The sequence below is a fragment of the Pelodiscus sinensis genome, chromosome 5 (genome assembly GCF_052426305.1).
Source record: "Pelodiscus sinensis isolate ZL-2025 chromosome 5, ASM5242630v1, whole genome shotgun sequence".
Lineage (NCBI taxonomy): Eukaryota > Metazoa > Chordata > Testudines > Trionychidae > Pelodiscus > Pelodiscus sinensis.
In genome coordinates this window covers 97,583,193-97,608,912 of record NC_143056.1, presented here as the reverse complement: position 1 = coordinate 97,608,912, position 25,720 = coordinate 97,583,193, and the positions used below count along the sequence as shown (strand labels likewise).

The 25,720-nt window shown below is 41.5% G+C and overlaps 1 protein-coding gene and 1 long non-coding RNA gene across 4 annotated transcripts in view; one reads left to right on the top strand and one right to left on the bottom strand.

Annotated features, from left to right (window-relative positions):
* The window catches only part of DCDC1 (doublecortin domain containing 1), a 605,588-nt gene that overhangs the window by 33,385 nt on the left and 546,483 nt on the right, over positions 1 to 25,720 (top strand). For 2 of the 3 annotated variants that reach the window (XM_075927784.2, XM_075927782.2), the window contains exons 2-5: positions 11,508 to 11,698; positions 21,631 to 21,909; positions 24,162 to 24,318; positions 24,865 to 25,027. In XM_075927784.2, coding sequence (XP_075783899.2) covers positions 11,508 to 11,698; positions 21,631 to 21,909; positions 24,162 to 24,318; positions 24,865 to 25,027 — 790 coding nt within the window. Of the gene's footprint in view, positions 1 to 11,507; positions 11,699 to 21,630; positions 21,910 to 24,161; positions 24,319 to 24,864; positions 25,028 to 25,720 lie in introns of those variants that run through there. The other variant, XM_025187660.3, reaches the window with a different exon arrangement.
* Positions 274 to 24,964, bottom strand: LOC149524352 (uncharacterized). Its single transcript, XR_016349686.1, has 4 exons — positions 24,848 to 24,964; positions 21,882 to 22,008; positions 4,363 to 4,458; positions 274 to 393 (listed from the first exon to the last, which is right to left on the bottom strand). It is a non-coding gene; the product is annotated as an uncharacterized LOC149524352 (long non-coding RNA).

Genomic DNA, 25,720 nt, shown 5'->3' with positions numbered 1-25,720 from the left:
CTATTGTGGGGTGCTGGGCTTGCCTCGGCGCCGCAGACGGAAGCTTGTGAGAAGCAGTATTCAGCCGGACCGCGCATGTGCCGCGGGCTCTCGGCTTTCACGCTCTTTTCCCTAGCATGCGGTCCAGCCTCCTTCCAGTTCCTCTAGACCGCCTCAGACTGCAGACGCTTGGAACTGCGCTCCTCACCTCACTTGCTGAACTTGACTTCTTCTAGTTGCCCCTTGTATATATATACCTTCCCTATATTTCCCTTTTGTTTCTCCTTGTTTCTTAAAAAAAAAAAATTAATAATAATAGCCAAACGAAAGGAAGAGTAGACACTGACAGTACTGTTCTTACCTTCCACCTCTCAGCTGTTCTCCCGTCCCTCTCCTTGTACATAGTTGCGTCTCCTTAACAAACCAGACAAATTAACAGAATAATAGCACAAATACATATATAAGAACAACAGCAACCAGATAAGTAGACGTCTTTCTGCGGCCATAAGAACTGCCTCAGGGACCAGCAACATGTCGGCAGCTACCGGCTTCCAAAAATGTGGCTCTTGCCAGGAGGCAATGCCGGCCTCCGATGGTCACTTGGAGTGCATCCGTTTTCTGGGGGACTCTCATGTCCCCCAGAAATGTACCCACTGCAGCAAACTCTCTTCCAGGGCTAGAAAGGACAGGGAGAGGCGCCTCCGAATGCTCCTTTTTGATAAAGTCCTGCAGCCACAACACACTGATGCTGACCAACAGCCCCACAAGCGACGGGCTTCCTCCCTGACTGCGGGGCTTCAAAAAAAGCCTAGACTCTCCCCTACTAGATCCCTGCCGACTGCCTTACATGGCAGGGAGAGTCAGGTGGAAAGACTGGGGACATCTGGCACCGCAAAGCTGCATCCCTTACCTCAACGGAACAAAAGCCAAAGTGGCAACGGGAGCCTTCTCAAACGCCGGCACCCCAGGCAGAGCTGTCTCAGCCTCTCTCTCTGCCGCCTGCACAGAGTGCTGAGCCATCGGCGAGAGCTCCCTCGGAGCCAAGCATTACGGCACTGGCACCTGCACCGCTGTCAAACCACTGCGCAGTGCCAGAGTACACGGTGCCGACCCGGTCTACCACGGGCATGGCACTGATCACTGCTGTCTCCGAGCCGCCGGCACCAAGCAGCACAGCGCTAGCTAGCGCTTCAGCGCACGCCGCAAGAGCAGGAGCTCTGAGCCCTGTTCCCTTGATCTCTCCGCACCGGAGCTGCTCTTGCTCCCGTCTCTTCTCCCTGGCACCATCCCCCTCTCCTCTGGTGCCGCACTCCCTACATCTCTTTACCGGCTGGCATAGGTCTCCCCATGCTTCTTCCAGACTGCCTTCCCCATTTTTGGCTGCTGGACCCTCTCATCAGAGACGTCGCTACAGAGAGTTCTCCTGCTTCTTCCAGGGCATCAAACATCCGCTCCTGTTCACCTTACTCTCCACACCATTATCGATATCGTGATTGTTCTCACTATCATGACAGATGCTCACCGTGACATAGCACATACCACTGCAGCGACCGCTATTCCTGAGATTCCCGCAGCGGGTACTCCTACCGATCATGATCCACCTACGACTATGTCCCACGCAGGCACTCTCCAACTCCGACTCCCCTTACTCCTCCGCATCATTCAGCGTCACCATCTCATCCTCCATTAGAATTGGAGCATACCCCCTTCATGTCCCAGCTACCGGGGACCTCTATACCAGACTCATCCCTGCCAGATGACGCAGTCATGCCAGGCGAGGGTTCTCCACCAGATGACCTCCGTCAATTCCAGGAGTTGTTTAAACGAGTAGTGATCACACAGGAGATACCGTTGCAGGAGCTCAAGGACAAGCAACACAAGCTTTTCAGAAACCTCCAGCCACAGTATGGGTCGTGCCTGGCCATTCCCCTCGATGAGGGCATCCTGGAAATCACCGATGAATTATGGCGTGCTGCAGCATCGGCTCTTCCAACTAACAAATGGGAGGACAGGAAATACTTGGTGCCCCCAAAGGGCATGGAATTCCTCTTTGCCCATCCGCAACCTAATTCCTTAGTCGTTGACGCACCCCAACAGAGAGCTAGAGCCCCACACCTCAAACAACGGGGCCCCGACAAGGACATAAAAGATTGATTGGATCTTCTGGGCAGAAAGGTCTACACATCAGCAACGCTGCTCCTTAGATTCGCCAATTACTTGGCGCATCTATCCAACCATACCTTCGACACCTTTTCCCGTCTCACCCCCCTCATGGATTATCTTCCAGATTCAAAGAAATCTACCCTGAAATCAATAATCCAAGAGAGCTACACATCAGCAAGAACGTCCCTCAAAATGGCCATGGACGTCGCTGACACTGCTGTACATTCTACCGCCACCGCCATCGTTATGCGGAGAGCCTCTTACCTTCAAGAGGCGGGAGTTCCAAAGGAGCTCCAGGCCAGAGTCGAGGACTTACCCTTCGACAAAGACAAGCTTTTTGCTGAGAACACGAACACAATCTTACACTCCTCTAAAGACTCCCGAACAACCCTCCGAACACTGGGGATGTACACACCCCCCTTCAGGAGGCGCCAGTATTCCCCATACCAACGCAGATACAACTACTCCTACGTTAGACATCAATGGCAGCATCAACACCAGCAGCAGAGGTCGTTTGACAACCAACGCTCGCACCAGAGACCCCAGTGATGCTGAAACCCAAATGGCAGGACGAACATGCCTCCCAACAACAAGCAACAGGTTTGATGCCTTGGTTGGGGGCGAGCAGACAGTCATAGGCAGCACCATGAATCCTTCGACTCAACTCTTTCAACACCGGTTGAGGCCCTTTTTCCACCAATGGGTCAAAATCACTACGGACAGATGGGTCCTCGAAATTGTCCAAACTGGCTACCCTATTCCCTTCACATCCATTCCACCCACCACCCTTCCCACACAGTCCCTTTTCAGGGACCCCTCTCACGAAGCCCTCCTCCGAGCAAAAGTTGACCGCCTTCTTTCTCTGAGTGCCATAGAGTCAGTCCCAAACGATTTCAGAAACAGGGGCTTCTACTCACATTACTTCCTCACCCAGAAAAGGTCCGGAGGTTGGCGTCCCATCCTAGACCTCCACTGTTTAAACAAATACCTCAGGAAACAACGATTCAAAATGACCACCTTAGCTGCCATAATCCCTATGTTAGATCCACAAGACTGGTTTGCCGCCCTCGACCTCCAGGACGCCTATTTTCACATCCCGATCCATCCAGCTCACAGGAGATTCTTACGCTTTGTTGTGGCAATGGACCACTTCTAATACAAGGTCCTTCCCTTCGGGCTATCGTCAGCCCCCAGGGTATTTTCAAAGGTCCTATCGGTAGTCACGGCCTTCCTCTGACGACAAGGAGTACTCATCTTCCCATACCTGGACGATTGCCTACTCAAGGGTCTTTCTGCACTTGAGGTTTCTCAGATGGTTCAGCTCACCAGGCAAGCCTTTCAATCCCTCAGACTCCTCCTCAACGAGCAAAAGTCCGTTTTGCACCCCACACAGAACATCGAGTTCATAGGGGCCCGCCTGGACTCACTTGCCGGCAGAGCTTTCCTGCCCTTACAAAGGTTTCAGGCTATCCAGGACCTCATTCACACCATCACCGTCAGCCCCACTGTCTCGCTTATGACATGCCTGAGACTGATGGGCCATATGGCTGCCACAATATACGTGGTCAAACACGTCAGGCTACACCTGCGTGCCCTTCAGTACTGGCTGACACTGGTATACGACCACACCAGATACAACCTCCACAGACCGGTAACACCTCCACCCGCCGTTATCCGATCACTCCTGTGGTGGACCAGCTCCAAGAATTTCCTATCAGGGGTACATTTTCATCAACAAGAACCCCTCCACCAGATCACAACAGATGCCTCTCTATTGGGCTGGGGAGCTCACATGGGCCTCCTCTCAGTGCAGGGCCAATGGTCCCCACAAGAAGCTCGTCCTTTTACAACTACATGCCATTTTCAACGCATGCAAGTCCTTCCTCATCCACATTCAAAATACCACAGTGAGGATACTCACAGACAACATCACGGCCATGTATTATGTGAATCGCCAGGGCGGCGCTCGCTCCCGTTCCCTATGCACAGAAGCTATCCACTTCTGGAACTCCACCGTCTGTCCGCATGGGCACCAATCCACCTGCCGTCCCTCCCGAATCTCCTGACCTAGTACCGAGGGCGCCTGAAACACGCCCAGATACACACCCTCAACCTGACAGCATGGTTCCTAACTGGTTGACCCCATTCGAATCCCTCTGTTTGGCCCCAGTTCAACACGTCCTTATACACAGTAGACGACGAGCCATGAAGAAAACTTACCTTCATAAGTGGCACAGATTCTCCTCCTGGTGTACAACGAACCACCAAGATCCGGCATGTCCATCGATCCCCTCCATACTGGACTATGTGTTGCACCTAAAAGACAAAGGACTCGCATTAGCTTCCATCAGGGTACACTTGGCAGCGATTTCAGCCTTTACACCATCAGTAGACGGCATTTCCATCTTCGCCTATCCTACTACTAAGAGATTTCTCAAGGGCCTCACCAACATGGCCCCGCCGCATGACCCAGCCCCACCTGTGTGGAACCTGGATATAGTCCTTGATGCACTAATGAGGCCACCATTCGAGGCTCTGGCGACCGTACCCTTGCATATCCTCACTATGAAAACAATTTTCTTACTTGCCATAACATTGGCACGTAGCGTGGGCGAGCTTTCCGTTATGATGGCTACACCACCATATACAATTTTCCGAAATGATGGGGTAGTGATGAGACTATGCCCAAAATTCATACCCAAAATCATCTCCCACTTTCATGTCAATGAACCAGTAATCCTACCAACTTTTTTCCCGAAGCCCCATACCTCACCACGAGAAGCGGCCCTACACTCCCTGGACACCCGTCTTGCCTTAGCATTCTACATAGACCGCACTAAACCTTTTAGACGTACCGACCATTTATTTGTCGCCCTGGCACATAGGACCAAGGGTCAACGCCTATCTTCCCAGAGGATTTTGAATCTTATAACCCCATGCATAACGCAATCCTATGCAGCAAAACGCTTACCCCTCCCCGCCCAACCACGTGCCCACTCCACCAGGGCCAGGGCGTCCTCAACTGCATTCCTTAAGGGAGTATCCCTTAGGGATATTTGCAGGACGGCGACCTGGTCGTCACATGAGACCTTTGCCAAACACTACTCTATGTCTCTAGGAATTTGTTCAGATGGGGCCATGGCGACTGCGGCTCTCCACAGCGGATAAATAGGGACTCCTCTGGCCCTCCTTCGTTCTGGCGACCACTGCTACACAGTCACCCATAGTGGAGCACCCATGGGGACATCCCCGAAGAAGAAAACAGTGCAGTAATTGATGTTCTTCGAGGTAGTGTCCCCGTGGATGCTCTATTACCCGCCCTCCTCCCCGCTTCAGAGTCCTCTTGTTCTCTTGTGTCTTAGGGTATGTCTACACTACCTCCCTAGCTCGAACTAGGGGGGTAATGTAGTCATTCGCACTTGCAAATGAAGCCCAGGATTTGAATTTCCCGGGCTTCATTTGCATGATGCCGGCCGGCGCCATTTTTAAATGCCGGCTAGTTTGGACCCCGTGCCGCGCGGCTACACGCGGCACAGACTACCTAGTTCAGATTAGGCTTCCTATTCCGAACTAGCTGTACGCCTTGTGGAATGAGGTGTACAGCTAGTTCGGAATAGGAAGCCTAATCCGAACTAGCTAGTCCATGCCGCGTGTAGCCGCGCGGCACGGGGTCAGAACTAGCCGGCATTTAAAAATGGCGCCGGCCGGCATCATGCAAATGAAGCCCGGGAAATTCAAATCCCGGGCTTCATTTGCAACTCCGAATGACTACATTACCCCCCTAGTTCGAACTGGGGAGTAGTGTAGACATACCCTTACAGACTCCGAGGCAATCTCGAGGAACTAGCGGGAGGCTGGACCACACGCTAGAGAAAAGAGCGTGAAAGCTGTGAGCCCGCAGCACATGCGCGGTCCAGCCGAACGCTGCTTCTCACAAGCTTCCGTCTGCAGCTCTGGGGCAAGCCCAGCACCCCATAATGGAGCACCCGTGGGGACACCACCTCGAAGAATGACAGTTACTGCACGGAAGGTGAGTAACTTCGCTTTCTCCATGTTCACTGAAATAATCAACTTAATCTACAGCAAGGGAGATTTAGTTTAGATAATAGAAAAATAATATATTTTCTTCTTTTTTTTAAGTTTCCTTAATTTTTTTGTATTGGCAGAATAAAGAAAAGGATTTCTATAACTAACTGGATATTTTTCCTGATGTACATAAAATTAATATTCAGTTTTTTGAAGATTCTAAATGTATCTGAAGACCTGTACCAGAAAAATAGACATGTTTAATGTCATTTTGATTACCTGTTAGTGCAAACTGCAATATAACGTTTAAAGACAACAGAGGAATGAGTATGTTGTCTACAGTGGTTATAAACATGATAGATAGACAGTATTTCACAGTTTACATTAACAGCAGCTTCTTGAGAAATGTAATTATCAAATGAATTATAGAAGTTTTGGTATTCAGATAATTCATTTTATTTTTAATTGGCTTTTTTCAAGATAATTGGGTATGTCCCCATGTGTTTGTAGGAAGGGGGCATTGGGCTAATTGGCTTTGATGCCCTTATTTTCTTTGGAAGTACAAAATGAATTCTGCCATAATTTTATTTAACATTTGTTTTATGATGTATTTCTTCTTTTAAAAATAGTATTTTCAAAGCATAAAGAACAATTAAATCTACTTAATTACCTCTTACTATTACCATTAAATATCTCTGAGATGTCTACCTGCTGTATTGCCCATTATTATCTGAAAACACATTCCTGAAGACTTTAGTCCTAGCTCAAGTAAAGGTCATATTGTATTCTATTCCAGTGTGGTTTGAGCTACAATAGAATAAAAATTGTGAGACTAGTTACATAGCAGAGCTGTTTTCAAATAGACCGTCCTCTAAGGGACATTGAGTGGTTGAAATACATGTTTGGGAGACATGATATTTTGTTAATTTTGTAATCACAGAAGATAACTATGGTAAAATTAAAAAAAATAGAAAAAAATTAGTAATTGAATGCATTTTGTATTGTTCTTTTCAGTACAGAATTCAAGAGTCAACAATGTTAACATAAAACTGTATTTCAGATATGCAGTTTGTATACATTTCTGTGGAATATAGAATGGATTGGCTTTTCTTTAGTATTATTCTTTATTATGAGAATTTCAGTAGTGCCCAGAGCAGGGGTTCTCAAACTTCATTGCACTGCACTTCCCCTTCTGATAACAAAAGTTACTACACAACCCCAGGTGGGGGAACCAAACCCTGAGCCTGCCTGAGCCTCTCTGGGATGTGGAGGGACAATGCACAAAGCTAAACAGGGGGGCTGTGTCTAGACTGGCAAGTTTTTCCGCAAAATCATCTGCTTTTGCAGAAAAACTTTCCAGCTGTCTACACTGGCCGCTTGAATTTCCGGAAAAGTACTGACGATCTCATGTAAAATCATCAGTGCTTTTCTGGAAAAACTATGCTGCTCCCGTTCGGGCAAAAGTCTTTTTCTGAAAGACTTTCACGTAAAAGGGCCAGTGTAGACAGCATAGTACTGTTTTCCGCAAAAAAGCCCCGGTTGTGAAAAAGGCGATCGGGGTTTTTTTTGCGGAAAACCAAATCTAGATTGGCCACGGACGCTTTTCCGCAAAAAGTGCTTTTGCGGAAAAGCATCCTGCCAATCTAGACGCGCTTTTCTGAAAATGCTTTTAACAGAAAACTTTTCCGTTAAAAGCATTTTTGGAAATTCATGCCAGTGTAGACGGAGCCGGGATCTGTAACCCTGAGCTGCACCATCAAAGATTGAAGTCATCCTTCAGCTTCAGCTTTTGGAGGTAGGACTCAGATCTCAGGTAGCAGGGCTTCTCAGGCTTCAGTTTTGATCCCAGGCTGCAGCAAGTCCAATACCAGCCCTCCCAATCCCATTCAACCAGGGTCTTAACCCACTTTAGGATCCTGACCTACAGTTTGAGAACCGCTTGCCTAGAGGCTTCAACCAGGTTGAATCACCCTTGTGCTGGACACTTCAAAGACTTTCTTTCTCCAAAGAGCTAACATTCTCTTTGTAAAAGATGTAAAGAAAAGTAATAATGAAAAGACGAAACAAACAAGAGTAGGGTGAAGTCGATGGGACGGGGGGGAGAGGAGAGAAGAATGGAGGACAGAATAACAGCAATTCAACTTTATTTTTAATAGACTAGCTTTATACACAATTTGTAGGTATAGAGGTTTTGTTATGGTTTCTGAATGGAGACTAATGAGCAGATCAGTGGCACATCATCTGCCTAGTCATTATATTTTTGCATTATTCTGTTGAAGCGAATCTAACAAGGGATTTGAAGAATAGGGTAGCAGCTTGCTCTGTCTTTTTGAGGAGGATGAAATGAAAGACAGCATGAAGGTTCTTGTAGGTGATTTGGATCCTAGGGAGCACATGATAATTCAGTGAGATAACAGTAAGTGGGGCAGGGTTAAATCTTAAAGGCCTTTAAGATAAGGAAAATAATCTTATAGTTGAGGTAGCAGAGTAGGGAAGCTAATGGAGTGATTCAAAGTGGGAAAAGATGTTAGCAAAATGATGGGTCAAGAAAACTATCTTAGCAACTGCCTTTTAAATGAACTTGAGTGGAGTAAAGATCACACCAGCAGAGCCCTGCAAATCCATAGATATCTGATTTATATCCATGGATATTCACATTTGTCGCTTGCAGGTGTGGATATCTGTGGAGCATTTTTCAGATTGTGGATTGGATGTGGATACAAATTTTGTATCCGTGTATGGGTCTGCTGTATAGACAAATGGAGCAGTTGTTGCCCAGCACTCAGGCTCCAGATCAGCAATTTGAATCACACAGCAGCAGGGTGCAATATGTGAGCCTGCTGCACATTCTCAGACTTGTAGTACCCAACTTGCTTGAATGGAGGAGGTAAACTACAATTCCCAGAAAGATGCATGACCCCATGCTCCTGTACAGAGAGCCAAGCATCATTGTATTTTAAACTAGCAGGCAGCAAAAGCAGATGCTGGGAGGAGGGTAGTTGTTGCTGTTGTCTGTTTCAGCAAGGTCTACACACCTGAGAGCTGCTATGACCATTAGAAGGGTGGCACTGCACATAAGGGCCAAGGATTATCCTCTCTGCCTGGAGCATGGAAGAAAATATGGCAGAAGCAGAATGGGCAGCAGGGCAGGAGTTCTCTGAAGAAAACTGAGGGGTCGTTGGCAGTCAGGGGCTTGCCACAGCCCGTGGGGCTGCTAGTAGAGTTCTGCAAATCCATGGCTATCCTAGAGCCTCCAGAACACACCAGCACAAGGCTGATCCCAACCATTGCCTTCTGCCCCAGCCCCCTGCACAACATGCTGCCGGCAGCACTGAGGGCAGGGGTGGGGTCAGGTATGTGTGCATTGCAGTCTGGGCAGTGCTGATGGTTGGAGGAGCACTGAAGACTGGCTGCCCTGGCCCTGCCCCTTCTGCCCAAGGCTCTGCCCCTTCCAGTAGCACAGAATTGGTCTTCCCCACATTGCCTTGTGTAGAGTTGCCAGATTTCACTGTTTCTACATACATATTTTTTTCCTATTGGTATTACTAAAGTGACAGGCACATAAGCAAGGGCACATGAAGTGAGATGTATACTGATTGTGCACAAAATTGACTGTGAAAGCCATGCACTGTCTCTGCATCCTATCAAAATGCTGCTATGGTTCAGTCAACACGTCCCACAAATTCTAGGTACGCAAGTACAATTAGAGACCCTCATCTGTATTGGTTGATCTTCCAGCATTTGAGTTAGTAGGTCTAGTAAAGAGCCGCTAAATCAAACACTGATGCACCCCCTTTGACTACGGTAATCCTCACAGTTGTGAAGACTAAGGGAAGTAGAGGGGAGCATTTCTTCCATCAACCTCCCAAAGTGAGGCTGCCCAAGAAAATTGATGTAAGGTATGTCGACTCTAGCTATGCAATTGTCATAGCTGGAATTGCATATCTTACATCGATTTTCTCCGCCACTGTAGACCTGGCTTGAAATGAAGGAGTGCCATTCATGCGGCCCACTCATTAGCCTAGGTTGCTCATCACTGAATTTATGTCATTGACTGGGATCTGTACAGCCATCCAGGATTGAGTTAACTCTGCTTCTGTGTAAGAGACAGCATGATACTACTCATGTACACAGAGACTCACGCTATTTATTTTTTTTACTACGCTCTTCCAAAAACTAAAATAAATGGAAATCTACATCCACAGTTTCTGCATTTTGTATTTATTTAAGATATATACAAAAAGTTTACAATCCTGCAAAGACATACGTCTGAGTAGTCTCACTGGTGCAATGGGACTACTTATATGTTTTAAATTAAGTATGAGATGAAATATTTGTGGGACTAGGACCTTAATCTGTAAGGGTATGTCTACACTACCACCCTAGTTCGAACTAGGGTGGTTAATGTAGTCAATCGAAGTTGCAAATGAAGCCCGGGATTTAAATATCCCGGGCTTCATTTGCATCTTGCCGGGCGCCGCCATATTTAAATCCCCGGTAGTTCGGACTCCATGCCTGCGGCTACACGCAGCATGGAGTAGGTAGTTCGAATTAGGCATGGAGTCCGAACTACCGGGGATTTAAAAATGGCGGCACCCAGCAAGATGCAAATGAAGCCCGGGATATTTAAATCCCGGGCTTCATTTGCAACTTTGACTACATTAACCACCCTAGTTTGAACTAGGGTGGTAGCGTAGACATACCCTAAACGTCTGATTCTAAGAGTTGCTAAGCATCTGCTGTTCCCAATTGGTTTAACAGGAGTTATGGGTGATCAGCACTTCTTGAGATCAAGACATAAACTTTTGACTCAGATTTTTTTCATGGTTGAGAATGAGCAATTCATACCATACTCTAACTGGTTTCCCTTCTGTTAGCTTCTTTATCTACAAACATTAAAGCAAGAATCTTTCAACACTTTAGTCTTACACTTTGGAAATGTCTCGCAATATAGCTTTCACAATAACAAATAATATTCCTTCCAAATGGAATAAACTGTTAGTAAGTTACAAAACCTCATTTTCAAGAGTTTATAATTCCCCGTAGTCTAGCTCCCTTTTTATTCCCCCCTTTAAGCCTCCACATTTCTATAGTTCCTCACCAGTGCCAACATTTGTTCCCTAAGAATGTAAATACATAAAATACACAATCTGTCTGCATCCAAATTGAACATTCCTGTGTTCAGAAACCCATTGTTTCATACTGGCCCTCAGTAGGACTGTCTCTGTGAAATAACACTATTGGAATGGGTTTGTGCTAATTAAGCAAAGAATAATCAGTCTTAAGTATTAATAGAAAAAAACTTTGCATTAATTGTAGTCTTTGACATTTCTAAACAGGAAATGGTAAATGGCAAAAGGCCAGTAAGTGCTCATACACCTTACAATCCGTCTTTTGGGGAATCACAGAGAAATAATGAATTCTTAACTTCATCAACGTCTTCATGGTGTAACAGTATACAAAATTCAGTAGTAAAGCAGTATGTGAATAAAGTCTTCACATCTTCTTCTCACTCATATCATTTGCCAAGGTAAGTTTTTTAATTTGCTATTTTCTGATATGCTACAAAGAATGTAATTGAGAAAAATAACTTTACTAGCAACAGTTGAAAGCTGAAAATACGGGTAATATTTAAAGAAATTGCATAGTAACATTTACTGTTAGTTTCCTTTAATAAATCTGAAAAGTGCTCATTTGTTGCATTTATGGAGTAATGTTTTAGCTATAGATCAGTCTGAGATCTATGTTTATCCAAATTTTTAACCATCTCAAAATTAGTGATTCCACATTATACGATCTATCTGTCTTTCTGGCATTGAAGCCTTAAAGACAAAGGCCTCGTCTTCTTCAGCGTTTCATATTTTTCCACTTGGTTAGATAATCATCAGTTCTTCCCCTGGATTTTCCCAGCCATGTGGGGAACAGGAATGCCGAGTCGAGACGCTAATAGTCAATTTAAGTAATTGGCAATTTATCGTGCCATTATAGCAATAAAAATAATTTAAATATACAAACATGATTAAAATATACAAGATGTTGCACATATATATTTAAGGGCAAAATCTGATGTGCAGGGACAGAAGATGGTATGAGTCACCATTCTTACTTCCCTATTTGGATAGGAGGATGGGAAAAGCAGGATCCATGGGGCCACTGTATCCTTGGTTCTGCCTCACTCATCATGCAGCAATCATACCTACATCAGGTTTAGATTTTGGCACAGTTTATTTTTTCTCTTTATAAAAGGGGATGTTGGGAGCTTGGAGCTCTTAGAATCACAATCAATCTTGTAGTCTACTCCTAATGCTTTATCTCACCTCCAGTATGGAGCCCTTCTTCTGTGTACTTTAGGAAATCTAAGCAAGCTCTCTTCTAGAAGCTTGAGGAGCTGTGCAAATTAATCTTGCAAGATACATAGTGAATGAAGCAAGTGTTCAGATAGTCATTAACTAATAGGTTTGTGTATTGTGTAAATAAGTATTTTTATTTTCGGAAGATTATTTTCCTTTAAGAAAGCATATCCTTGGCTCACTAATAAAATAAAATAAAATAATGCTTCTTTCTGAGCTCTTACAGTTTTGCAAAGAAAAGTGTTTGGAGAAAATATGCTGTATTTAATTGTAATAAAGTACAATTTGGCACAGGGATCATCCTAAAACACAAGAAAGTGTATTTTATTAAAACAAACATGTATTAATTATCTGATAGTTATATACCTATCACTGTATTATCTTAGTGCTTCTGGAGAGTAACTGGTGACATAGAACTCTTAAGTCATTTAGCCCAGTTAGTGGTTCCCACTTTGTTTCCTGTTGTTTTGTTATTTATGTAGCACCCAAGTGTGAATGTCTGGAAAGACATGTATTAAGACAGGGTTCCTGTCCTAGAAAGTTCATAATCTAACTAGATAAAAAACAAAGTATTGAGGAAAGGGTTGTAAGATAAATGCATTGATTGTTTTTGGAGTGTTGATGTTTGGCATCTGTCTCCTATCTCTTTCTAGCCATAGTTTAAGTTTTAAGTTTGCATTTACATTATATTGTGAGCAAAATAAACTTCCTCTCTATTTGCTTATTTTAAATCCTTCACCCTTATTCTCTCTTTATTTCTATAAGGTACTTTCCACTATGGTGCCCATTCCTCAGAATGTACCCCATGCCGATAGTCCCCTTTCTTTCTTCTCACCATGGCTATGTCTAGACTACAAGCCTCTTTCGAAAAAGAACCTCTAGACTACAACCAGTACTTTTGAAAAAGCAAGCTGCTTTTTCGAAAGAGAGCACCCAGGCAGTCTGGATGCTCTCTTTCGAAAAAGCACAGTTTGCATTACATAGTGCCTTTTTTCGAAAGAGCACTTTCAAAAAAAGGTGTTCTTCCTTGTAAAAAGAGGTTTTCCACGGTCGAAAAAACTGCTGCGTTCTTTCGATTTACTTTCGAAAGAACGCAGCAGCAGACTAGACGCAGGGGAAGTTTTTTCGAAAAAAACCCGTAGTCTAGACACACCCTATGTCTCTAGTGTAGCTAAAATGTACTTAATTTATATTCATAGTTACATAACCAAAACTGAGTATTGGACCATGGTGGGCCTATATGCAGCAAGCAGCTCTTGCAGATAAGCTAAAAAAAAGCCTCGTTTACATGGCTGATCTAGTAACATCTGTGCTGATCCTGTTTTGTTAGAGATGGTTATCATTGCATTTCTTCCCGTGAGCTCCCCGTCTCAGATGTGGGCAGTATTTTGTTTGGGGCCAGAAGCCAAAAGAAAATCCTGAGGTCCTGTTAAGGATTAACTCCCATGCACACGCACTTTGTGAGGGACCTCTGCTTCCTTGTGGGCTTAGGGAAGGGTAAACGGTAATCAGGAGGAAGTTCTAGTTCATTGGTTTCATTGAAGGTTGTAGTGGTAGCCGCTTTGTGACGTATTTATAAGCCCTTTCCTCTGTCTAAAATATCAATCTGCAGCTGGGAGGAATGGCTCCCATACTATTCACATTCTTGGGTTTACAGTAAAACTGGGTTTCAGGGTCTTGCTGTGATCATCATGGTAATCACCTTTTGGACCCCCAAAAGGTATGCTGGGAAGGAATTTTTCCTTCATTGCTTGATTGGTCTGTGTAATGTGAATTTTTTTCATCTTCCCCTTCAGGAACCCACACACCTGGGCTCCACTGAAATCAATGATAAAACTCCCATTGAATTCAACAGAGCCATGATTTTATCCTCAGATGATAAGTGAGATGGTAAAGTGTTCATCTTGTTGTACCTTAGCAGGTGTGCAGTGCTGGTGCTTGTTTGAAGGGATCCTGGTTCCTTAACAATAGGAACTGGAACAGTGACAGGGAAGGGCATTCTGTAAAGAAGCTGGGCATGTTTTTGTGCTTCCTAATGTCTGAAACAGTGAGGAGCCACCACTTTTCTTCCATATTCTCCACTCATGTTGGGATGCTGGGAGCAGATGAAAGGTTTGGATGGGTGTGCACTTGAGGTGGTCCTTTTCAAGAGGTACAGTTGATCTGCACTGGAAGAGGTATTGCCAAATAATTTCCCAGATGTGATAAATTAATACAATTGGAGCATTGTTAAATCATGTTCCTGGTGTCTTTCTTCTTAGGGTGCCTGAGATATGTATACATGAGAAAGATACTGAATTAAAACAAAACAAAAACAAAAACCCAAACACTGCTAAACAGAGATGAAACTGTGGCTCCATTGAAGTCAGTGGCAAAACCTCCACTGACTTCAGTAGGGCCAGGATTTTACCTTATGTATATAATTTGTCTGATAACTTTCTTTTCATTGGAATCGGACTTAGTGTTATCACAACAGTATTATGAGGATGGCAGTGAAAGCCTCTTGCTGAGAAGATGTAAGAACAAAATAGAATGAAACAATGAGAGTACATTACAGTATCAACTCAAAATGATAAAGGTATAAATCTACCAAGTGACATAGTTTGTCAATACAAAGCTGTAGTAATGCAGTTATTTGTAGTAGACAATTGGGCAACAAAACAAAATAATATCAGTGTAAGTCTATATATACATGTGTATGATGCATGGAGGAAGATAGTTAACAATGTGAACTAAATATTGATAAATATAAGTTTTTGTAGCCCTTCCATTATAGATAGCTAAGTCTCCATACTTTCATTATTTTTGTTTTTAAAATAATTTATGTGGGTAAATATTTAGAGATATATAAACTAGCTTGGCATCTAGATTGAACTAGTTAGTCCACCAGAAATTTGAACTACAATTAAAATAGCAATAAGATAAAACTTAGCATAAAATAAAATAAATTATTATTGAAATAAATCACTATATCTTGGGAGCAAGGTTTTAAGTTCACCAAAAATATAAAGCAAGAAATATATGCTCGTCAAATATACAGTATAAATAAATAATTTAGGTGAAAATGGATGAATAGCTATAACAAAAAAGATGACCAAAAATGAAGTTCTAAAGAGTAATTGTTATATCTGACGTACTTTATTGTGTATTGTAAGTAATTATTATCCACAACATTTCTATGGTTTCTGTACAAGAAAAAAGAGACAATTTGAAAGGCAACACTGGAACGAAGCAACAGCAAATACAAATCCTTGGCAACTGTCACTATCCTGCTGTTGAGTTAACATCCAAAACTGTGTGATAACTTCGTCCTTAATACTTATTGTTGAACTAGGATCCGTCAAAAGTAGCCACATTTTCCACTTACAAATAGGATTGTTAGCCTCATGTAGATTTATGTTTTAGAAAATTCTAAACTATATGGAATGCTTTCTTTTATTTAAAAGAATACTGTTCTTTTGTGCTTGAATAATAAAAAATATGTTCATGTGTATCCTGGTTAAATTTTCATGAACAGTTTGAAAATCTCTTTGAAAAATTTACAGTAAAATAAAATGTTTGGGTTGTGTCTTAATTAAAGTATATGAATTAGATCTTAGAATAATTTGCTTTTATAATAACTACACACATTTATCTAAAATCTTTGTTAATATAATCACACAAAGAAGCAATTCTAGAACTGCTGGAAAATATGCAATAAAGATTTTAGGCCTCAGTGCACATGGTATTTGGGATTCTTTTGTTCATTTCATTTAAGCATCCTTATTCTGTCCTGTGGCTTTAGTACTTGACCACCCTTTTTTTGTCAATATTGTACCCAACTGAAGAAGCCTTTTACAAGCATGTTTCCCTATGCTAAAAATATGAGATTACAACCTTTTGGCTCAATTTAACATTGACTGGAACAGGAATTGTGCCTTAAAAAGGAGTGAAAAATCACGTGTTTTACCATGATACTTAATGTCATTTTACAGATCACATAACAAAACCTGTTATGGCAGGAGGAGTGCTATCCAGCACCCAGTGACTAAGGGGTTAAACTCAAGTAGCTAGCAAGGGTGTTGGCAGGGGGCCAGAAGAAACAATGGGGATACAGATACGGTACTGAAATTTGAATTGTATAAGGTACTTTGCCAGCTTTCTTTGTGTAGGGAAGTTAAGTCAGGAGTTGAGAGACACAGGATGATTTAAACCCAGGCAGGATTACCATGCCTCCAAGAAATTCGGGCCACGGAAGTGGACTGAACCAGGAAGGTGTCGTGAGTAAATAAAGGGAAATATGTATTTAGTCACTATTACAGGCAGTCCCCGGGTTACGTACAAGATAGGGACTGTAGGTTTGTTCTTAAGTTGAATTTGTATGTAAGTCGGAACTGGTACATATTTTAGGGGAAACTCTAGCCAAACATTTCTCCAGAGCTCAGTTTTATTCTCCCACACCTCACTTCCCTCAGTCCTTTATTCTCAAGCTGAGGTATCTGCTGAGAAAAGCCGCTCTGCGTCTCTCTGGTCTGCTGGGGGTGGGGAGCTAGCTTTGCGTCTCCCTGGTCTGCTGGGGGGAAACAGCTAGTGCGGGGTTGCCTCACCCCGTTTGTAAGTAGGGATCCGATGTAAGTCGGATCCATGTAACCCAGGGACTGCCTGTACAGTATTTTTCTTTATTTTTCGGATTTGGTTTAAACTTCTCTATGTGAATCCATGCTTCCCCTCCTCCATTCACTATCGACGAGTATGTCTAGACTACATGGCTCTGTCGACGGAGCCATGTAGATTTGTTTTTTTGGCAAAGGCAAATGAAGCCCCAATTTAAATGATCGCGGCTTCATTTAAATTTACATGGCTGCCGCGCTGAGCCGACAAATAGCTGATCAGCTGTTTGTCCGCTCAGCGCGCTAGTCTGGACGCTTCCCTGCTGACATTAAAGCCCTTTGTCGGCAGCCCCGGTAAACCTCATCCCACGAGGAATAACGGGGCTGCCGACAAAGGGCTTTGATGTCGGCAGGGGAGCATCCAGACTAGCGCATTGAGCGAACAAACAGCTGATTAGCTGTTTGTCGGCTCAGCGCGGCAGCCATGTAAATTTAAATGAAGCCGCGATCATTTAAATCGCAGCTTCATTTGCCTTTGCCTACAACCCTAATCTACATGGCTCCATCGATGGAGCCATGTAGTTTAGACACAGCCTAAGAGTTGTTCCCAGAGATTTTCTTGTGTTTTAATATGTTTTACTTAGTTGCGCTGTAACACCTAGCAATCAAATATGCTTTATCAGGTATATCTTTTGCTTTGTTAATAAAAATAACTTTTTAAGGTGACAATTTGATTCTTGTGTCCTGAAAAGTAACAGTGGTCTGTGTGTAATTGGCTGTCTGAGACTAGATGGTTAGCTACCAAAGACGGCAGCTTGTTTTCTCTCTTTTCTTTTTTCAAGCTCTTTAGGAAGTATCCCAAAATAGCAACTCCATGTCTTTTAATGTGCCTGCTATTTTCTGAAACAGTGGGTGCGCTATTCTGGCATCTCTGTAACCCTCGTTCCAGAAGGGTTAAGGGATTTTTTCGGAATAGTGCATTATTTTGAAATTTGGCGCTGTCTACACAGTGCCAAATTTCAAAATAAGCTCTTTTGACCTAGACTCAGAATAAGCTATGCAATTTGCAATATGCAAATTGCGTACCTTATTCCGACAGAAGGGTGCTGTCTATATGCACCCTTAGGGGCAAAAGAACTTCAGGTACCCTGGGGAAGAATTTCAAGTATTCCCCTCTGTTTCTAGGGTAAATTACTTGATGGTGGCAGTGTTTGTTTTTTCTCAGTGTCAGGGCATCTGTGACTCTGGGAGGTATTAGAAGCAGGGCTAGAAGCAAAGATATTTAAGGTCTTTGTGGGCCCCCACCGTCTGCACTTGGAGTGCCAGGGTGGGGATCAGCCCTGACAAAGCCTCTAAAAAAATAGTGTACAGGGTGAACCACTCTAGTATGGGACTTTCTGGACTGGAAAGCTCCAGCAGCATAGATTGTCGATGGCTGGCAATAGAATCATTCTGGCAGGCTGGCAGCTCGTAGGGCCCGTGGCTGGGAATGGAACCCCATCAGCAGACTATAGGCAGGGAATTCTAGCTGGCAGGTCAGGAATAGAGCAGGTTTGGTAGGCTGGCAGCTGGCAAAGCTGGTGGGCAGGAGTCAAGTGCCGTTAGTAGCATGGGGGCAGAGAGCCTAGCTAGTGGGTTGGGAACAGGGAGCTGGGGACCAGGAACACAGCCCAACCTGTGGGCCAGGAGCGGAGCATGGCTGGTCGCCTGGGAGCACAGGAGCGCAGTGGCCAGAGATGGCAGCAGAGCTGGTGGCCAGGAGAGGAGCTTGGCCGGGAGACTGGGAGCACCCTGGGAGAGCCCAGATGCCTGACCTCTCTTGGTTCAGCAAACTCCCTTGTTTAGGACCATTCAGGTCCCAAGTGTGCTGGACCAGGAATGTCCAACCTATAGTTTTTCACTACAGGCTGAACTTTTCTACCCTATGATATATTAGGTCTCCAATAGACTATGAGCTAGGGTTGTGTCCAAACTAGAATTTTCTTAAACTTCTGTCCACCTTTGAAACTGTACAAATGATGGTTCAACTATGGAACATTTTAAGAAGATACTAGTGTATACAAAGGCCAGAAATACTAAGTTAGTCTCATACCTTCACAGCAGATCATTTATAATGTGCTACATTGAAAAATATTGTTAAGAACTCATTAGTGGTAAATATTACGTAACAATTCTTTGCTTAAATAAATGAGTGACTTGTTCGTTTATCTTTTAAAAGTAAATCCAGTTACTTACTTAAACCAAGAATAGAACACCACTTGTCATCACCTACAGCCCCCAACTTAAACCTGTCCGACACATTATCAATAAACTACAGCCTATACTGGAACAGGATACTAAACTCCGAGAGGCTCTGGGAGACAGACCCATAGTCTTCTATAGACAACCACCTAACCTCAAGATGATTCTTACCAACAACCACAGGACATACCACACTAATACCAACCCTGGTACCTTCCCTTGCAACAAACCCCGTTGCCAGCTTTGTCCATTTATTCACTCTGCTGATACCATTATTGGACCTAACCAAGTAAGTTATAAGATCAAGAACACATATTCCTGCGCATCCAGAAATATAATTTATCATGTGCCGAAAGTGTCCGTCTGCTATGTACATTGGACAAACGTCTCAGACAATTTGCCAAAGGATCAATGCCCACAAAACAGATATTAGGCAGGATCACAAAGAAAAAACAGTTTCTTGCCATTTCAACCAGAAAGGACATTGTCTCAACGACTTGATTACCTGCATCCTGCTTCAAAGGCCTTTTAAGAATACACTTGAAAGAGAACCCTCTGAACTGTCATTCATGCTCAAATTCAACACTTTACACTTAAGTTTGAATAAAGACTCTAATTACCTTACCCATTACAAAGATAGCTTCCCCAATTATCACCTCTAATATCATTAGCGCTCAGACATTTACCTCCCCCCCCCCATCCTCCTTCTGTTCTGAAATTTGATTTATCCTTTTCATATGTGATCATTTTTTTAATTGTATCCTTTGGTATATATGGTTGTGACAATTTTCTTCCACTATATGATCTGAAGAAGTGGGTCTGGCCCACGAAAGCTCATCACCTAATAAACCATCTTGTTAGTCTTTAAAGTTCTACATAGTCCTGTTTTTTGTTTCAGCTACAGCAAACTAACACAGCTACATTTCTATTACTTCTAACAAAGTGACTGACTCTTTAGTAAAGACTAGAAACAATAATTTTTTTCAGTAATAAGTAATGGGATGAATAGATTTTATTATAAAAAGGAAAATCAGATATTCTTCACTTTTCAAATGATCCATAAGATAGCCTTAGAGGAAAATGAACACATACAAGATATTAGTGTCTTATTCGTCTCACAAATGAGAATTCAAAACACATCTCAATATGTTTATGAGCATAGTGCTACGTAAATTTAAAGAACATTAAAAGAACAAATAGGGAGTGGTTGGGGATTTCTATGATTGGTACAGCAGGGATCTAACCACTCCGCCCAATTTTATATCCTCCCTAAGTCTCCTGTGATGGGGTGGATGGCAAGGTTCCACCGATGGTGAAAGCCCTCTATGATAAGGTCCAGCAATAGATTTGCCAGATGGACTTGGATGGAAAAAGGCCCTGGCAATAAAGTTGCTAGAGGAACTTGGGAGGAAAAAGATGGGGAGCTGGTAAAAGCTGCCACAGTTCTGGAATAAACCTATGGGCACCTGCACCCAAGCCAGTATATTTTTATCTGCTGGGTAGTGCCAGACCTCTAATAATAAAGTTGTGATCTGATTAAACCCATGTCAAATGTCTCTAATTTTTCTTTTAGTATAGCCAGAAAACTATTTTAACGGGACATTAATAGGTTAAAAACATATGATTTACTTTTGTTATTAGTAACATCTTAATTTGTTCAAATAACATTTTTAAATGATTTATGTTTTCCCTGTTATATTGTTTGCCTATACTCAGATAAATGCAAAAAATAAGCAATAAAAGTAAATTTGCCAGTTTTGCCTTTGGTTTCTAGTCAATTTCACATTCACATACTCATTTATCGTCATAATTCTGAAATATTTCAGTCACACAAGTTGTAGAGAAAATGTATTCATTTAACAAAAGATTAATGTGTCTATTAGGTGGGATGGGGGTTGTAATTTCAGGGAATATTTCTATCATTAACGTTTGTAAAACCTAATTTTTGCAGCAACTAAGGCTGGGATAAAGAGTTGTTGGGATTGAGGTGCCTAATTCCTGCAGAATTTCTGCCTAAAACTCCATTTGAAAATCTTATTTTCCTTATTTTCTGGCACAGTTTTCAAAATCTACTAATTATTATGGCAATTTCTTGGTGTTTTAATGATTTGGTTTCTTTTCCTTCCACTTTTAAAGTGTTCATTGACATTAAATTATGTTACCCATGACTGTCATTTAGCAGAATTTCCCAGGTCCTTGTAGATTCAAGAATTACTTAAACTAAACAAAAGGTTGGCATAAGAGGGTATAATTATATGTTTTCCTCCGTATTTTTCTTTCAGAAAATTTATTTCCCCCTATGCAAAAACGGCAATTAAAAATACGAAAGGAAAGAAAATCTCTAGACGGCCTCTGTTTGGCCCTAACATTCGTCTGCAATCGGCAGTTGTATCAAGAAGGTCAGGACTTCGTGATTGTTCCACACATCAAACAAAATCAGTTCAGAGCAGTGATAGAATATCAGACCTAGGCAACTACAAATCAAACACTACAAACAATTTCTGCCTTATATCATCATCCAAGAGAAACAGACCTGTCAGTGCTCCAGCAGGTCAGCTAAGGTAATCAAAGCTGTTCTATGTTGCTTTTAACTGTGATTGTTGATGCTGCTTCTCCTTTCAACAGAAATCATAATGGTAATTCAACTGATACTCCAAAACCTACAAATAAAAAAGATTGCTAATTTTATTCATTTTAAGATTGATTTCTAGTGGGTAGGCGCACATGCTTGCTTTTATATATATATAGTATAGCATCAATTAGCCCTCTGTGTATAATATTGTAAGTTCATAAAAAAAGTAGTTTAATGATAAATTGTAGTAATACCTCACTAAGACTCAGACTCTAAATTCCATACTCATTTGGGTTTAGCAGTTTCTCGTACAAATAGTCCCCTTGACTTGAGTGAGACCACTTTTCTTAAGAACTGCCCACCAGTATGAATGAAATATAGAAATCTCATAGCACAAAATGTCCTTGAACTACTACTTTCATTACAGTTCAAGAAACTTAGAAATTGTCAAACATCTCCTACTTTATGTTTATATGCATTAAAATACTTGAAGATTCCCATTTAGAGGGAGCTGAATCAGATGCTTAGGCCTTAAACTTGAGTTCTTTATGCTTGGACCTCTGCCCTACACAGAGCTCAGTGCTCAGACTTGTGACCTTAAATTAAAAACGTTTTTGTTAAACAATACAACTTTCCTATAGTTATGCAATAGAAATTCTTTCTTTTCTAAAAACAATGAGGAGTCCTATGGCACCTTAAAGACTAACAACAAAGATAGGACAAAAAAGCATGGGCTTAAACTGCAGCAAGGGAGGTTTAGGTTGGCCATTAGGAAAAACTTCCTAACTGTCAGGGTAGTTAAACGCTGGAATAAATTGCCTTGGGAGATTATGGAATCTCCATCTCTGGACATTTTTAGAGGTGGGTTAGATAGACATCTATCAGGGATGGTCTAGACCAGTGTTTCTCAAACTGTGCTCCATGGAGCCCCAGGGCTCCACAAGACATTTCCAGGGACTCCGCAAGGTTGACAAACTGGAAATATCGATAGGTACAACACATACTATCAGTGGACCACTGGGGCTCCACATAAATTTTTATGCATGTAAAGGGCTCCGGAGCCCAAAAAGTTTGAGGACCGGTGGTCTAGACGGTGCTTGGTCCTGCCGTGAGGGCAGGGGACTGGACTCAATGACCTCTTGAGGTCCCTTCCAGTTCTAGTGTTCTATGATTCTATGATGCTAATTTTATTTGAGCATAAGCTTTCATGGGCTAGAGCCCACTTCGTCAGATACGTGAAGCTTATGCTTCATGAAACCTTATGCCCAAATAAAATTGTAGGTCTTTAAGCTGCCACAGGACTCCTCATTTTTGCTAAAACATACTGACATGGCTACTCCTCTGAAATTTATTTTCTGAGAACAACTTTACAGTACCATAACACTATGATGATTTTTTGGTGGAATTAAATAGTATTGAACATACTTTTTCATTATTGGATATTAGTGCATTTCATTTTATTTGGCTAATGGCACTGAATATATTTTGCATTCTGAAGAACAGAAACATATAAGGCCCCATTCTATAGTCTACAAATACAATTGCTGTCAAAGTCTATGGGAATTTTGACTGAATTAAGGCTCCAGTATTAGCTCTTAATTTTTCAACTGACATCCAATCATTCTGTTATATTGAATTATAAAAAATTGATTTATGCACTTAAAACACTAATAAGAATGTGGTTGTTAATTTTAAAATATAGCCAAATACTGATAGTACTGGGGACTCATTTTTGAAGATTGAGATATTTTCTCTATAAAACACATAATAAAATGGGCTCCAGGGGATGCTACATAAACAAGTTCATTCTGGAGTTAAGGTGCTCTGTGAATGTGGTGTATTGCAAATAAAATATGCTAAATAACAAAAATAAATTAAATGCGACAGAATCTCATTCTAAGTCTATTTTATTTAAAGGAGTGCAATTTCCTTACATAGTCTATTAAAACTCTGATTTAGAAATCCATAAGGTGAGGACTCATATTTTGTTTAAAACATCAATTTCTAAGGTCTTTTTATATTTAATCATGTAACTGAATATTTCTTATATAAACCCCTCAAGAGTCCTTACCTTATGGATTTCTAAATCAGAATACTTGCGTTTTTAATAGACTATGTAAGAAAATTGGACTCCTTTAAATAAAATAGATTTAGAATGAGATCCTGTCACATTTAATTTATTTTTGTTATTTAGCATTAACTTTTTCTCTGATCAAGCTGAATTGGTTTTATTTGCAACAGATGTACACAGTTCTCTACCTCAAGACTCCAGCTGGCCCAGAAAGAATCTGAAGTGCTCCAAGTTATTAAATGCCAACCAGGGATAATCAAAGTAACAGCTTACAAGAATGGCACAAGAAGTATCTTTTCAAAAGTTGCTGTACCATCCATTAAACTGGTAAATACTAATACAAAGTTTTCTTACATACATTAACTTTATTTAACTTTATACCATCAGATAAAAGGAAAAGTCTTTTATTTTAAAATGAGCTAATATTTAAGTTCTTCCTTTCTAGCATATGTATAATATACATATATCATACACATACAATTAGTGAATAATTAACATATACTACAATATAAATACAGTTCAATTAAATAGGATCTACAGATCATAAAATGTTGAGTTCATTCATAACAAATTAAAATATTATTTGAGACTGAAAATAAAGAATAATAATTTTTGAATATTCTGTGTAATGTTATATTCTCTACTGTTTTCCACCATCATTTTATCAGTTAACTGCCAGCAAAGATTACAAAAAAACAAAACAAAAAAAAAACAACAAACAAACAAGTTAGTTACAGTGCAGTTACTATGGGTTAGGAAGTCATTTGAGCTTGGATTTCTAATTTTTGTCCTGATTCTTTCACTAAATGTTGGTCATGTTGTGAATATATTTTGTTTTGTAATCAATATTCCTTACCTCTTGCTTTCATTTAGCTGCTGGAGGAGTGCACTGAAAAGCTGAATCTGAACATGGCTGCACGACGAGTGTTCTTGGCAGACGGCACTGAAGCACTAGAACCTAAAGATATACCCCATGATGCCGACATTTATATTTCAACTGGAGAACCCTTTTTAAATCCATTCAAAAAAATTAAAGGTAAAAAAACAAATAGTACATGTCTTCAGGGATGCAATTAAAAATGATTTTCATCCTGTCTTTTTGCATGGTTTAACAAAACTAATGTTTACTCATTTAGAGCTCAGTAAGAGGATAATGTGCTTAATGAAAGCAAAATCTACTGACAGCCATGTTTATTGCCCTTCATTAGCATTGGTGCTTAATTTAATATAGATCTGAACAGACATTAGGGAGCCTGCAGGAGGTTAAATGGTGAAAATATAATAAATTAAATCAGAGATTATTGAATTTATTCCTTAGTTTCAGTGACACCTAACAGACACAATTCATTAGACTTATTACACTAGGAAGAAAATAGTTCAGCATTTCAGCCTGCATTTATTAATTTAGTCATTTGACCTATATGAAAAATCATTAAAATAATTATTAGGATGTTTATACAACAAGGTAGAGCATTTACCTTGACATGTACACATTCAAATGTGAATATTTTATTTTTTTAAAATTGGTCCTTGCAAACATTAAAATGCCCCCCCTCTATTTCATCCCTTTTTCAGTACAATCATCAAAGGATATTTGTACACACACACAATATAATTTCTGACTCACTCACTTTTGAAATTTGGATGTAAATATTGTTCTTGTCATTTTTAAGGTGATAGAGTACATTCTGGGATTTATACAATTAATTTTGATGAAGTTTTACAGAAT